General features: G+C 43.4%; 1 protein-coding gene across 1 annotated transcript in view; it reads right to left on the bottom strand.

The window, feature by feature from the left end:
- The window catches only part of LOC133137463 (WW domain binding protein VOPP1-like), a 28,458-nt gene extending 26,987 nt beyond the window's left edge, over window positions 1-1,471 (bottom strand). Inside the window, exon 1 of the mRNA XM_061255758.1 lies at window positions 1,086-1,471. Coding sequence (XP_061111742.1) covers window positions 1,086-1,136 — 51 coding nt within the window. The 5' untranslated portion in view covers window positions 1,137-1,471. The remainder of the gene's footprint in view (window positions 1-1,085) is intronic.
- Between the last annotated feature and the right edge of the window lie 11,802 nt (window positions 1,472-13,273).

Here is a 13,273-nt window from a genome sequence, read left to right on the forward strand (position 1 = left end):
CGTATTTCGACATCATTAATTCATCTTAACAACTACATGGATTAGTGCCAATTCATTAAGCTTACTGTAAAGTGTGACCGCATACAGTGTTTCCTGACACAAAGTGACGTATCACTGCCACGATCACTCACAGCTTCAGAATAAAACAACAACCAAGTGCTGGCCAAGCCCTCTGTCTGTCTGCACGTGAAATATTTAACATTATTTAATGTCCATGGGATATGTGACGGTTCCTTGTCACTGTTGCCCTAGGGTTGTTGGTGTGGGGGTTTTAGGCCAGAGATTTGACAGATTTCTGTCAAGCGTGTTGTGACAATTGTTTGTGAAAAGTACTATGCAAATACATTTTGATTTGGTTCGATTTGATTGATTTTGCGTGTATATGCTTCCTGTTTGATATCAATTCCTGTTCAACAATGAGGGCGATTAAATGTAATGTCCGTTGAACCACGTTTAAAAAAAAAAAAGTTACATTCATGTTAGCATTACCTAGAGAGAGCAAAGTCTGACGAGCCAGCTTGCAAGCAAACATTAGCTTATTTGTTAGCTGCAAATGTTGGCTCCAATCTTGTGAAAACACGGTTCAGTGAGAAATCGTCTAGGGTTGGTGGGTTGACTGACAAAGAGTAACGTGAACGCAGCAATAGCACATTATTATTTGTCCTTTCTATTTGTGTATTCATTGTTTGGATTATTATAGCGATGAGAAAATCACATAAAAATCCATAGGGAATACTCTGTGATAAGAGTCAACACTGTCCATGTGCTGATATAATTAGCAGTAATCATTAGTGAAACCGACTGTCCCATCTCTTCAAAGAGACGGTTGCACCCTGAGATTGTTATAAAGTTCTTAAAATCCTTAAAAAGAAACTCATCTGGGGACAGAAAGTTGGCACACAATCTCCGCCTGACATGCCCATGTCCGCCACTGTAAATGAGTTACGAGAACAATGCAAAGACACAAACAAAAACAAACAAAACAAACTATCTTCTGCCAAGACATGCCATGTCACATAGTTATTTCAAATGTAATACATTTTATCAAAATAAAACGCGTACTAAATACGTGGGAAAAAACTCACCTCCACAATTATCCAAAGAGCCAAGATGACGCCGCACGCGCTCTTCTTCATTTCCGTTGTTAACTCGGCAACTCCGTTCAAAAGGAAAGAAGTACAGCCTCCGTGTCACTACGTAAATTTCATAATAAAAAGAAAACGAAATCGGTGCTATAAAACAGCGCTCGCCAGCACCCATCCGACCATGTTGTTCATGGAAAACGCAAAAGTATTTGTTAGGCGAACGTGTCCTATCGCGGTCCGTGCGGGATACCCTATTTGCTATTTCAAATAACCACGACAATGTTATTGTATTTCAGTCCAACCACGCTGTGAAAAAATGTATTGTGGTATATACTAAAATAGGCATAGAAACCATGTTTTTATTTTTCCCTGACAGAAGACGTGACAACTCGCAAAACACAAAGAAAGAAAGAAAGATGTATTATTTACAAATACACGCCCCTCGGTCGTGGCCGGGAATGGTCTCCAAAGATGGAAAACAGCGCTGAGATCATAGGCTGGGACGAACAACGGGGCAGCGTGACGGTGCTGAACTCCCGAAAACTCATAAGCTATGGCTTCACCGATAACATTTATTTATTTATTTATTTTCATAAGTTTAATAAATACAAGCTCAAGTTATAAACAAAAAACGTAGATGCAGTTGAGCAACACACAAATTATAGGACTTCCGCGCAGGCAACTATATGGGGTTTAACCTAAAACTAATTTGACCAAGTTGACATAGTAATAATAATAATAATAATAATAATAATAATAATAATAGTACATGTATTCCCTTATAAATGTACTCATAGCTTGTAGACAATGGCGCTCTTGTAGAGGGAGAGAGAGAGAGAGAGAGAGAGAGAGAGAGAGAGAGAACGACAGAGAAGAGGAGGGAGCGGGGAGGGAGGGTGAGAGAGGAGTTCTGATTCATTCTGACCCAATTTCCTCTGCATAATTGATATCAAGAGTTCCGTCTTTCCATTAACCCTGTGGACGCCTCACTGGCCGGAAAGTGGCACAATTTCTACCACTGGTTTTCAGTACTACTGGTTTTCAGCACTACTGGTTTTCAATTACAGTATCAAGACTATGACCCCTTTGATAGTACATTTTGTATAACAGGTGACAACTGAAGTAAGATATTGTAAAACAAATGGGCAGCACAGTGGCAGAGTGGATTACATTACATTATTACATTATTGCCATTTGGCAGACGCTCTTATCCAGAGCGACATACAGTTGATTAGACTAAGCAGGAGACAATCCTCCCCTGGAGCAATGCAGGGTTAAGGGCCTTGCTCAAGGGCCCAATGGCTGTGCAGATCTTATTGTGGCTACACCGGGATTAGAACCACTGGCCTTGCGTGTCCCAGTCATTTACCTTAACCACTACGCTACAGGCCACCCCAGTGGATAACACTGTCGCCTCACAGCAAGAAGGTCCTGGGCCTTTCTGTCCTCCGGGTACTCCGCTTGCCTCCCACAGTCTAAAGACATGCAGGCTACTTGGGGGGGGGTCAATAAAGGTCAATCAATAAAATAAATAAATAAGCTGCTGATTTTTATAATTATTCTAGCCTCAAGTTGTATTAAGTTGATTTAATTGCATACAGTGTTTTGAAAAAACGAAATATGACATTGGTTTTAAATACAGGCCAAAAAGTCATATGTTTTGTTGGTAATGCTTAGTGCGAGGGTATCAACTGGACAAAGAACAGAAAGTGAAATTTCTTCAGAAATGTGAATGTCAAACCAGTGCCTATCCCCTTAAACAGTCACCAACTGGACACCTGGGACCTGGTCCTCAAAGCTGGATTACTGAGTTAGCTGGATAACTGCACAAAGTAAAACTCACAAAGCAGGATTACTGAGTTAGCCAAATAACTGCACAAAGTAAAACCCACAAAGCAGGATTACTGAGTTAGCCAGATAACTGCGCTGAGTAAAACTCACAAAGCAGGATTACTGAGTTAGCTGGATAACTGCACAAAGTAAAACTCACAAAGCAGGATTACTGAGTTAGCCAAATAACTGCACAAAGTAAAACTCACAAAGCAGGATTACTGAGTTAGCCAGATAACTGCGCTGAGTAAAACTCACAAAGCAGGATTACTGAGTCAGCCAGATAACTGCGCTGAGTAAAACTCACAGAGCAGGATTACTGAGTTAGCCAGAAAACTACACTGAGTAAAACTCACAAAGCAGGATTACTGAGTTAGCCAGATAACTGCACTGAGTAAAACTCACAAAGCAGGATTACTGAGTTAGCTGGATAACTGCACTGAGTAAAACCCACAAAGCAGGATTACTGAGTTAGCTGGATAACTGCACTGAGTAAAACTCACAAAGCAGGATTACTGAGTTAGCCAGATAACTGCGCTGAGTAAAACTCACAAAGCAGGATTACTGAGTTAGCCAGATAACTGCGCTGAGTAAAACCCACAAAGCAGGATTACTGAGTTAGCCAGATAACTGCACTGAGTAAAACCTGGAATAGCTCTTTTTACTTCAGTCCATGTTTCATGAATAAATACATTTTATACTATTGAAATAGTATAAAAATTATTAGTTTGTATAATAATTTCAAATCAACATGATTTCAAAAAAGTTGCATATTATTACATCGCATGTCCAAGATAAAACCTCGCGATATCAACATTTAATTAAAATATAAAAATATTTTTTACATTTATTTCCTCAACATTGATAGAATGTGCAGAATGCTCGAATTATCTACAAAATGCTCACGTTGTTTTGAGCCCATTGGGGTATTGTGGGATCTCAGGCAGACCAGTACATTATTATCATTATTTGTTTGCTTCGTGCACACCTTTACCCAGGGGAATGACACGACCGGTGTTTTTCAGATTATGTTTATCATAAGCAAAGCTGCTTAGATTGGGGAGAGACCCAGCCTGGGGTTCCACGCCGTAATCTTCCCTGACCGGGAAACCGCAGTCCAGCCTCTGAAGCTGTGTGAGGAAAAAAACAACCAATTACCTTAACCGCGCGACCGCGTACACGGGCGTTTCATATCTCACCCTATCAGGAGGAGGGGGGGGGCACGCCTCTGCTCATCTTTAATTATTTAGCTCACAGACAAGAGGCAGATTAATTGAGCATGTGGAAAAACGTTCCACAAAACCTCTGGGCTTTTTTTACCCTTAAGTACCCAATGTGCCCCGTTGATTTGATTAAAACAAACATACAGTGTATTTGTATTATTATTATTCTTCTTCTCCTGATTTGCACCCAATTCTCCAGGTAAGTGGTCCAAAAGTCAATTATACACTCTTGGTGACCTGTTGTACCTCTCGGGAAAATTGATGATGATTATCGTGGTGTTATTAATTAACACCTGTGCAATCTGTTAGCAGCATTCAGATTCCTCTTACACAGTGACAAGGGCGTTGTGCTGAAACGTTTGTTCCCCTGCTGTTTTCACATTGAATAAGGACTCATCTTAGGTCTTCTTGTGTGTGTGTTTAAAAAAAAAAAAATTATAATGCTATTGTTTTCATACACTCATTTAAGTGAAATATATTCTGTACAATACCTGGGAGTGATTAAAAAGTTTCTCTTTCTCTATCTTTGAGCATCTGCCTCTGAATAGGTCACTACAGGGCCCAAACATAACCATTCATGGAGTTCTGGCATGATGGATACATCTTTGGTCTGCATGATTGATTTACTTTGAAACACCCATATCTGAGATGGTGCTTTGCTTCTGTGGGACAGGCTTCCTGTGTGCAAGCAGGATTTTTCAAGAAGCAGATGGGGTTTGGCGTCTTACGCAAGGGCTCAAAGAAAACTTTCATGCTTCGGATCAATGCTGCCTTCCTATTTATAAGTTCCATTCCCAACCAAGAGGCAGCACTGACAGCACTGTGTCGATTTCTATGCTTTCTGATTAAATGTTTTTGAAATGAAATGTATGGGGTGTCATCAGCTCAGGTGGTAAGAACAGTCATCTGCCAGTCGGAGGGTTGCAGGTTTGATCCCGCCCTGGGTGTGTTGAAGTGTCCCTGAGTAAGACACCTAACCCCCAAATGCTCCTGACGAGCTGGTCGGCGCCTTGCATGGCAGCCAATAGCTGCTGGTGTATGAGTGTGTGTATAAATGGATGAATGCAGAAGTATCAATTGTACAGCACTTTGGATAAAGGCGCTATATAAATGCCAAACATGAACCATTTATGTTGCAATGAAGGACACAAAATATGTTCTGAAATGATATGTGACTTTCTCTTCATCATTACATTACATTATTGGCATTTGGCAGACGCTCTTATCCAGAGCAACGTACAGTTGATTAGACTAAGCAGGAGACAATCCTCCCCTGGAGCAATGCAGGGTTAAGGGCCTTGCTCAAGGCCCTTAAATAAGATCTCTTTTTGTGCAGATCTTATTGTGGCTAGATTAGAACCACAGGATTAGAACCACTGACCTTGCGTGGCCCAGTCATTTACCTTAACCACTACACTACAGGCCACCCTGTATCAGCATACTAATGGTGTAATGTTCATTACATACACTGGGTTAAGATTAACTTATTTATCAGTTCTTTGCAGAAATAAGATTTTAAGTCTAAACATAATAATACAATATTTGTTTAGGTTGATAAATTTTTTTTATTTTTTTTTAGCTTTTGCAGAAATATGACAATAAGTCTAATGACACTAAAATACCTATTAAGTTTGACTTTTTAGTTTTACAGAAATAAGATTTAAAGTCCAAACATAATAATACAATATTTGTTTAGGTTGATTTATTTCTTTAGCTTTTGCAGAAATATGGCAATAAGTCTAATAAGATTAAAATACATTTTAAGTTTGACTTTTTAGTTTTCCAGAAATAAGATTTAAAGTCCAAACATAATAATACAATATTTGTTTAGGTTGATTTATTTCTTTAGCTTTTGCAGAGATATGACAATAAGTCTAATAAGACTAAAATACATATTAAGTTTGACTTTTTAGTTTTACAGAAATAAGATTTAAAGTCCAAACATAATAATACAATATTTGTTTAGGTTGATTTATTTCTTTAGCTTTTGCAGAAATATGGCAATAAGTCTAATAAGATTAAAATACATTTTAAGTTTGACTTTTTAGTTTTCCAAAAATACGATTTTAAATCTAAATATAAGGCAAAAATGCTTGTTAAGATTGACTTATTTTTTAGTTTTTGCAGAAACAAAATTTTAAGTTTAATTTTAAATAAGATTTTAAATCTAAATGTAAGACTAAAATGCATGTGAAACTTTTTTTTAGTTTTTGCAGAAATAATAAGTCTAAATGCAAGACTAAAATATGTGTTAAGTTTGACTCATTTTTAGGGTTAGGCTTAGGCTTAGGGTTTTCTAATAAAAAATACTTAAAGTCTAAATCACATGTTCAGCCTGAGGTTTGCCTGTGTAAAGAATTAGAGTCCGAGGTGGGATTTAGACTGAGTAATTTAACTGTACACAGATGTGTAAGCTCTAAATCTGCTGGAGCAGAGCATTGTATTTGTGGCTTTTGTCTAGAAATAGTCATGACATAAGTACCAAAAGCTGTCACTGGGGCCTGGAGGAGGGGAGGCAGCTGTGGTTAAGAGCTGGATTAAGAAAACAAAACCAGGGTGGCCTCGAACAGCACAGACCTGCAGGGTCTAGACATGTGAGGTAAGCAGGTATGGACCTGGGACCTTTAGCGGTACAACAGGTAAGATTTTTGTGTTAATACATTGTAAACAAGACCGTTGTGAATCCCTTCCCATCATTGAGAAAGGCTCACGGACGTGTCGACTCACCCTCTGCCTGTGTTTATAGTCCTTAGGGTTTCAAAAAATGCAGTTGACGGATCGACACTCATTGTAACAAAACAAAACATTGTGTAGCCATACAATAATTGAAGCTCATTGGTTGAAAATTGGTTCTAATTGCCACAGCAAATGACGCGGGGGGTGGGGTTAACATCAACGTGTTCACAGAGAAGGGGGAGAGATAAACAGTGCTGTGATTTCAGGGTGTTTGTTGCTGCAGTTCCTCTCTTGACCATCAGAAGGCTTCTCTGGAACGTACCAGCTCCGTCTTCTGGAAGAAAGCCGGGTGTTTCCCCGCAGACAGAGGCCAGGAAACTCCCGAGCGTCTTGCGAAGTCTGAGATCCTGCGATCTGTGGCGCCCTCTCTCTATCCATCAAAATGGCCGCTCCCCCAGTTCATCCATTACGAGGGAGAGAAGGGGCTCTCTTTTCCCCCGTCCCGACAGTACCTCCATCATTACTTCAGTGCATTGGGTTCCTGTCTGAGTAGACCCGGGCCCTAATGCTTCTCCTGCAGAGGGACACGCATTCACTGGATCAGCACTTAAGCAATTAGCCCCCTCCCAGAGGGAGGCACATCCAGAGACGCTGTCACGGGTTGATGGAATGGGCAGACGGCTCTGCTTCCTCAGACCTGATACATACTGCGGTCAGTGCCAGGAACGTCTCTGCTCAATATAACAACCCCGCATTTCAGATCAGTCCCAGGCCAATCATCAATCAAGATATCATGTATTTCCTCATTTGAATTTTAGTATCCTTTCAGTTCTGGTGTTTCTGTGTACTAAAGTCTTCCCCACAGAAATATATTTTCCCCCAATAAATGTCTTCAAACACGTCTGTCCATTTATTTAACTGTTTTTGAATATGCATTATTTTATAGCCATCTGAATAAAACAATTACACAATAAAAATGTTATAAAATAAAAAAAACTAATTCTTCACTTTTTGGATATAAGGATCTTAATCAGAAAATGCCAATTTATTTATTTTTTCACTTTTTGGCTTGAAGACTATCGTCTTATGTATTTAACTGTTTAAAGTGAAACACATTTTTATTCATATTTTAATGAAGTGGTTAAATATACAATATTTATACGAATCAGAAAATTATACATTTTATAATGTAGCATTTTTTTTCATATTCGAGACAATAGTAAATGTAAATAAATGCAAATAATGTAAAATGTAAGTATGTGAATATTATGAATAAACGAATTAAGAATGAATATTATAAAAAGGTAAAATGCTATTTTGCATTTTGACGAAAGTCCGAGTGACTCCTTAAAGCCCACTTTGAGAACTCCTGACATGAGACAAACTGAAGTGAAGCTTTCTTACAGCAGCGATTACCATGTCCTCAGTGACAGTTCCCATATTAAAATGACATATATATATATATATATTATATAACTGAGAGAGGGAGAAAAGGGGAGAAACAGATGGAGAGAGAAAGGGAGAGAGTCAGAAAGAGACAAAGGGTGAGAGAAAGAGAGAAGGAGATAGATGAAAAAGGAAAGGGTGAAGCAAGAGCAGAGTGAGGCGAGATAACAGCGGTGCATACTGAGTCAAATTCCACCATGGTGCCATACCGTGTCCATATGGCGATGTGTTCCTCTCCTTGCAGAGGGCCAGGGGGCCAGAGGGCCAGAGGGCCAGGGGGCCAGAGGGCCAGAGGGCCAGAGGGCCAGGGGGCCAGAGGGCCAGAGGGCCAGAGGGCCAGGGGGCCAGAGGGCCAGAGGGCCAGGGGGCCAGAGGGCCAGGGGGCCAGAGGGCCAGGGGGCCAGGGGGCCAGAGGGCCAGAGGGCCAGGGGGCCAGAGGGCCAGAGGGCCAGAGGGCCAGGGGGCCAGAGGGCCAGAGGGCCAGGGGGCCAGAGGGCCAGAGGGCCAGAGGGCCAGGGGGCCAGAGGGCCAGAGGGCCAGAGGGCCAGAGGGCCAGGGGGCCAGAGGGCCAGAGGGCCAGAGGGCCAGAGGGCCAGGGGGCCAGAGGGCCAGAGGGCCAGAGGGCCAGAGGGCCAGGGGGCCAGAGGGCCAGGGGGCCAGAGGGCCAGAGGGCCAGGGGGCCAGAGGGCCAGAGGGCCAGGGGGCCAGAGGGCCAGAGGGCCAGGGGGCCAGAGGGCATCGCTGTCCTGGATAAGCAGCAGCCTGACGGACAGGCACTACACTACTCTGGGTGTTAGTCAGCTCTCCAAAATAAAAAGCTCTCCAAAATAAAAACAAACAGTGGTGCATACTAAGTCAAATTCCACCATGGTGCCATACCGTGTCCATATGGCGATGTGTTCCTCTCCTTGCAGAGGGCCAGGGGGCCAGAGGGCATAAACAACAGTGTGACAGACAGGCTCCGGGAAGCTCTCCATAATAAAAATAAAAACGGTGATTTTTTAAAAATTTGATAAGTCTGTCTAGCACTTTTCACAGGAGATGGTCACTGAGTGACTGAAGGGAAGGGATGGCCTGTAGCGTAGTGGTTAAGGTAAACGACTGGGACGCGCAAGGTAGGTGGTTCTAATCCACAATAAGATCCGCACAGCCGTTGGGCCCTTGAGCAAGGCCCTTAACCCTGCATTGCTCCAGGGGAGGATTGTCTCCTGCTTAGTCTAAATCAACTGTACGTCGCTCTGGATAAGAGCATCTGCCAAATGCTAATAATGTGATGTATAATGTATAATGTATAATGTATAATGTATAATGTGGAAAGGGGGGAATACCAGCCCTGAGGCCCCAGATAGCACAGGAGGAAACAACCTCCCTCCTGCGGAGAAAACAGCAAAACAGCAGAGAGAAGAAACTCCCCGATGGGAATAACTCCGGAGAGGAACCCGGCTAGAGGAGCGAGCATGTTGTCCGCTGGCCAGGAAAGGGCAAACGTAGAATGAGCGTAATAAAGACGGAATAAGCACATTTAACTGCATGAACTCGCCTATTGAGGCAAATTCCTATCATGTCTATTTAGAGATGAGACTACAGATGGAATACATTTTGATTAATATTGTTTAAAAGGGTTGACTACGGGCGTTATCCTGGGGTTCCTGAACACAGACACTGTGCCGTCACAAAGCAGTCCTCAACCCAACCCAGTAAGAAAGCATATTTTTTATTTTTTTATTTTCCAAAATTTTTTCTTTTATTTTATAAAACTTGCCACATGCCATTTCATATCCGGCCGTGTGGATATAGTCAGGATTTCTGATCTGAAACCCAACCCCTCTTCAACCTCTCGGGGGCGACATGGCTCAGGCAGTAAGAGCAGTCGTCTCATTGGCTCAGGCGGTAAGAGCAGTCGTCTCATTGGCTCAGGCAGTAAGAGCAGTCGTCTCATTGGCTCAGGCAGTAAGAGCAGTCGTCTCATTGGCTCAGGCGGTAAGAGCAGTCGTCTCATTGGCTCAGGCGGTAAGAGCAGTCGTCTCATTGGCTCAGGCGGTAAGAGCAGTCGTCTCATTGGCTCAGGCAGTAAGAGCAGTCGTCTCATTGGCTCAGGCAGTAAGAGCAGTCGTCGAGGGTTGCCGGTTCGATCCCCCGCCCGGGCTGTGTCCCTGAGCAAGACACCTAACCCCCAAATGCTTCTGACGAGCTGGTCGGCACCTTGCATGGCAGCCAATCGCCGTCGGTGTGTGAGTGTGTGTATGAATGGGTGAATGGAGAAACATCAATTGTACAGCGCTTTGGATAAATTTACCATTCTCTGACGTGTAACTCCGGCAGGTTGAACACGACGAGCGTTGGCCTCCGCCCTTCCAGGTCGCAGTTTGGCCTTCTTTTGTGACACGCTGACTGAGGCCGGGGCCGAGTGCGTTTCTGAAGCGCTCCCGTCCCTCCTCTCAAAGTCTGCTGTTGTCATGGCAATAAGCAGGCCACAGGGCCCGGCGGAGGATGTGGTGGGGCCAGGTGTGTGTGTGTGTGTGTGTGTGTGTGTGTGTGTGAGTGTGTGTGTGTGTGTGAGAGTGTGTGTGTGTGAGAGTGTGTGTGTGTGTGTGTGTGTGTGAGTGTGTGTGTGTGTGTGTGAGTGTGTGTGTGTGTGTGTGAGTGTGTGTGTGTGTGTGTGAGTGTGTGGGTGTGTGTGTGTGAGTGTGTGTGAGTGTGTGTGTGAGAGTGTGTGTGTGTGTGTGTGAGTGTGTGTGAGTGTATGTGTGTGTGAGTGTGTGTGTGTGTGTGTGTGTGTGTGTGAGTGTGTGTGTGTGTGTGTGTGTGTGTGTGTGTGTTCACATACTGACGCACAGGAGAACAGCCACGGCTGCACGGCAGAGTTTTAAACACACTTTCACTTCTCACTTCATTTCCCCCAGAACAGGAGCTCTACGGTGGCACAAAGAATGCAAATGAGTGATCTCCTGGTTGCCATAGCAATTACTGTGCATAGCGACGGGGGGGGGGGGTCGGGTTTGGGGGTGGGGGGGTGCTGGCTATACTCTTCTGTTTGAGCCACTGCATGAGCAAAATGACAACAAAGATGGAGAGGATATTTTTCCAGAGTGAAGAAGTCAACCGCCAGGATAAACGTCTGCAAAGCCTTTTTAGCAATTTCATATCATTTTGATTAAATTAACCACTTACCGGGCCTCAGTGTGGCGGGAAAGCAACGGAAACCCCGTCTTAGCGCCGTTTCCACTGACGTTTGGGACGCGCAAGGGGGCTCTTGCAAGCCGAGGAGCCGTAAAACTTTACCCGTTTGTGTTCGGCACTTTGGCAGAAGGATAGAAGCATCGACCAAAGGGGAAAAACGGCACCAAACACAAAACGGCACGGGGAGAATGCAGACCGCCTCGCCTTCATAACTGCTGGCTGAGTTTAGAGAACGAGCCTAATATAGACTCACTTTATTAGGAACATTTTTACTTCATTACTTTATTACTTATTCTTGCGGTTATCTAATCGGCCAAACGTGTGGCAGCAGTGCAGTGCATACGATCGTGTAGATATGGGTCATGAGCTTCAGTTAACGTTCACATTAAGCATTAGAGTGGGGTAAAAACGGGATCTAAGTGACTTTGACCGTGGAATGATTGTTGGTGGCAGACAGGGTGGTTTGAGTATCTCGGAAACTGCTGATCCCCTGGGATTTTCATGCACACTAGTCGCCAGGAGTTTGCAAAGAATGGTGAAAAATAAAAAACTAAAAGAAAACACAGTGAGCAGCAGTTCTGCAGACAGAAATGCCTTGTTAATGAGAGACGTCAGAGGAGAATAGCCAGACTGGTCAAAGCTGACAGGAAGGAGACAGTAACGCAAATAACCACACCATTACAACAGTGGTATGCAGAAGAGCATCTCTGAACACACAACGTGTCATAACTCTTAAGTGGATAGGCTACAGCAGTAGAAGTCTAAAAAAAATAAGTCTAATAAATACCTAATAAAGTGCTCGGTGAGTGTATGCCCAAACCCTGTGGGAGGAAAGTAAGTTATGAAAAGTGGCCTGCAGTTTTTCTACACTAAACAGAAAGAGCTCCAGCATGAGGCGGAATATGCGCGTTATCAGCCCTGACTTAAAGGAGACGAAAGCTTCGTTTAATCGATTCATTCATTCGACAAGGTTAACGACCTATTCCTGTAAATTCACCGGAGCGAGTCGAGGAGGCTAATTTTCACCCGGAGACCTTGTACATTCACAATAAAGCGCTTTTATCCAAAATAAAACGCTTTACAATTGATGCCTAAAACGGCAGCATTGTCCCTGGCTTTGGTGAACGTCCACCAGGAACGGGTACAGTATTTATTCTCGGTGACGCATTCAAATTAAATACATTTTAGAAATAGCAGGAAGCCGAAAGCCACTGAATAGCTGGCACAGGTGAATCTAATCCAGAGCCCTGTACCCTCAGCTTCACCATTATTACATTATTATATTATTGGCATTTGGCAGACGCTCTTATCCAGAGCGACGTACAGTTGATTAGACTAAGCAGGAGACAATCCTCCCCTGGAGCAATGCAGGGTTAAGGGCCTTGCCCAAGGGCCCAACGGCCCAACGGCCCAACGGCCCAACGGCCCAACGGCCCAACGGCTGTGCGGATCATATCGTGGCTACACCGGGATTAGAACCACCGACCTTGCGTGTCCCAGTCCTTCACCTTAACCACTACGCTACAGCCCGCCCCGCCCCATCATTGTGTGGCGTCTCTCCCCACGGATACGAGACCAATACTCCACTGTGCCTGAATCAGCCGGCGGTGAGTGGTCAAAAGCTCACCAATATTACATCAGAGTAAGGACACTGGGGAGAGAACAATAAAATGAATAATACAAAAAAAAAAAAAACATCCATGTACCAGAGTAACAGGATCAGAGAGCCTCCTACGTCGCAGGTGGTAATTAAGCCTGGTGTAAAATAAGGAAGAAAATCAAGAAAATAAAGTGGAAACACAGAGGTCACTGGAATAAAACACCATTTATTTT

The sequence above is a fragment of the Conger conger genome, chromosome 9 (assembly GCF_963514075.1).
Source record: "Conger conger chromosome 9, fConCon1.1, whole genome shotgun sequence".
NCBI lineage: Eukaryota > Metazoa > Chordata > Actinopteri > Anguilliformes > Congridae > Conger > Conger conger.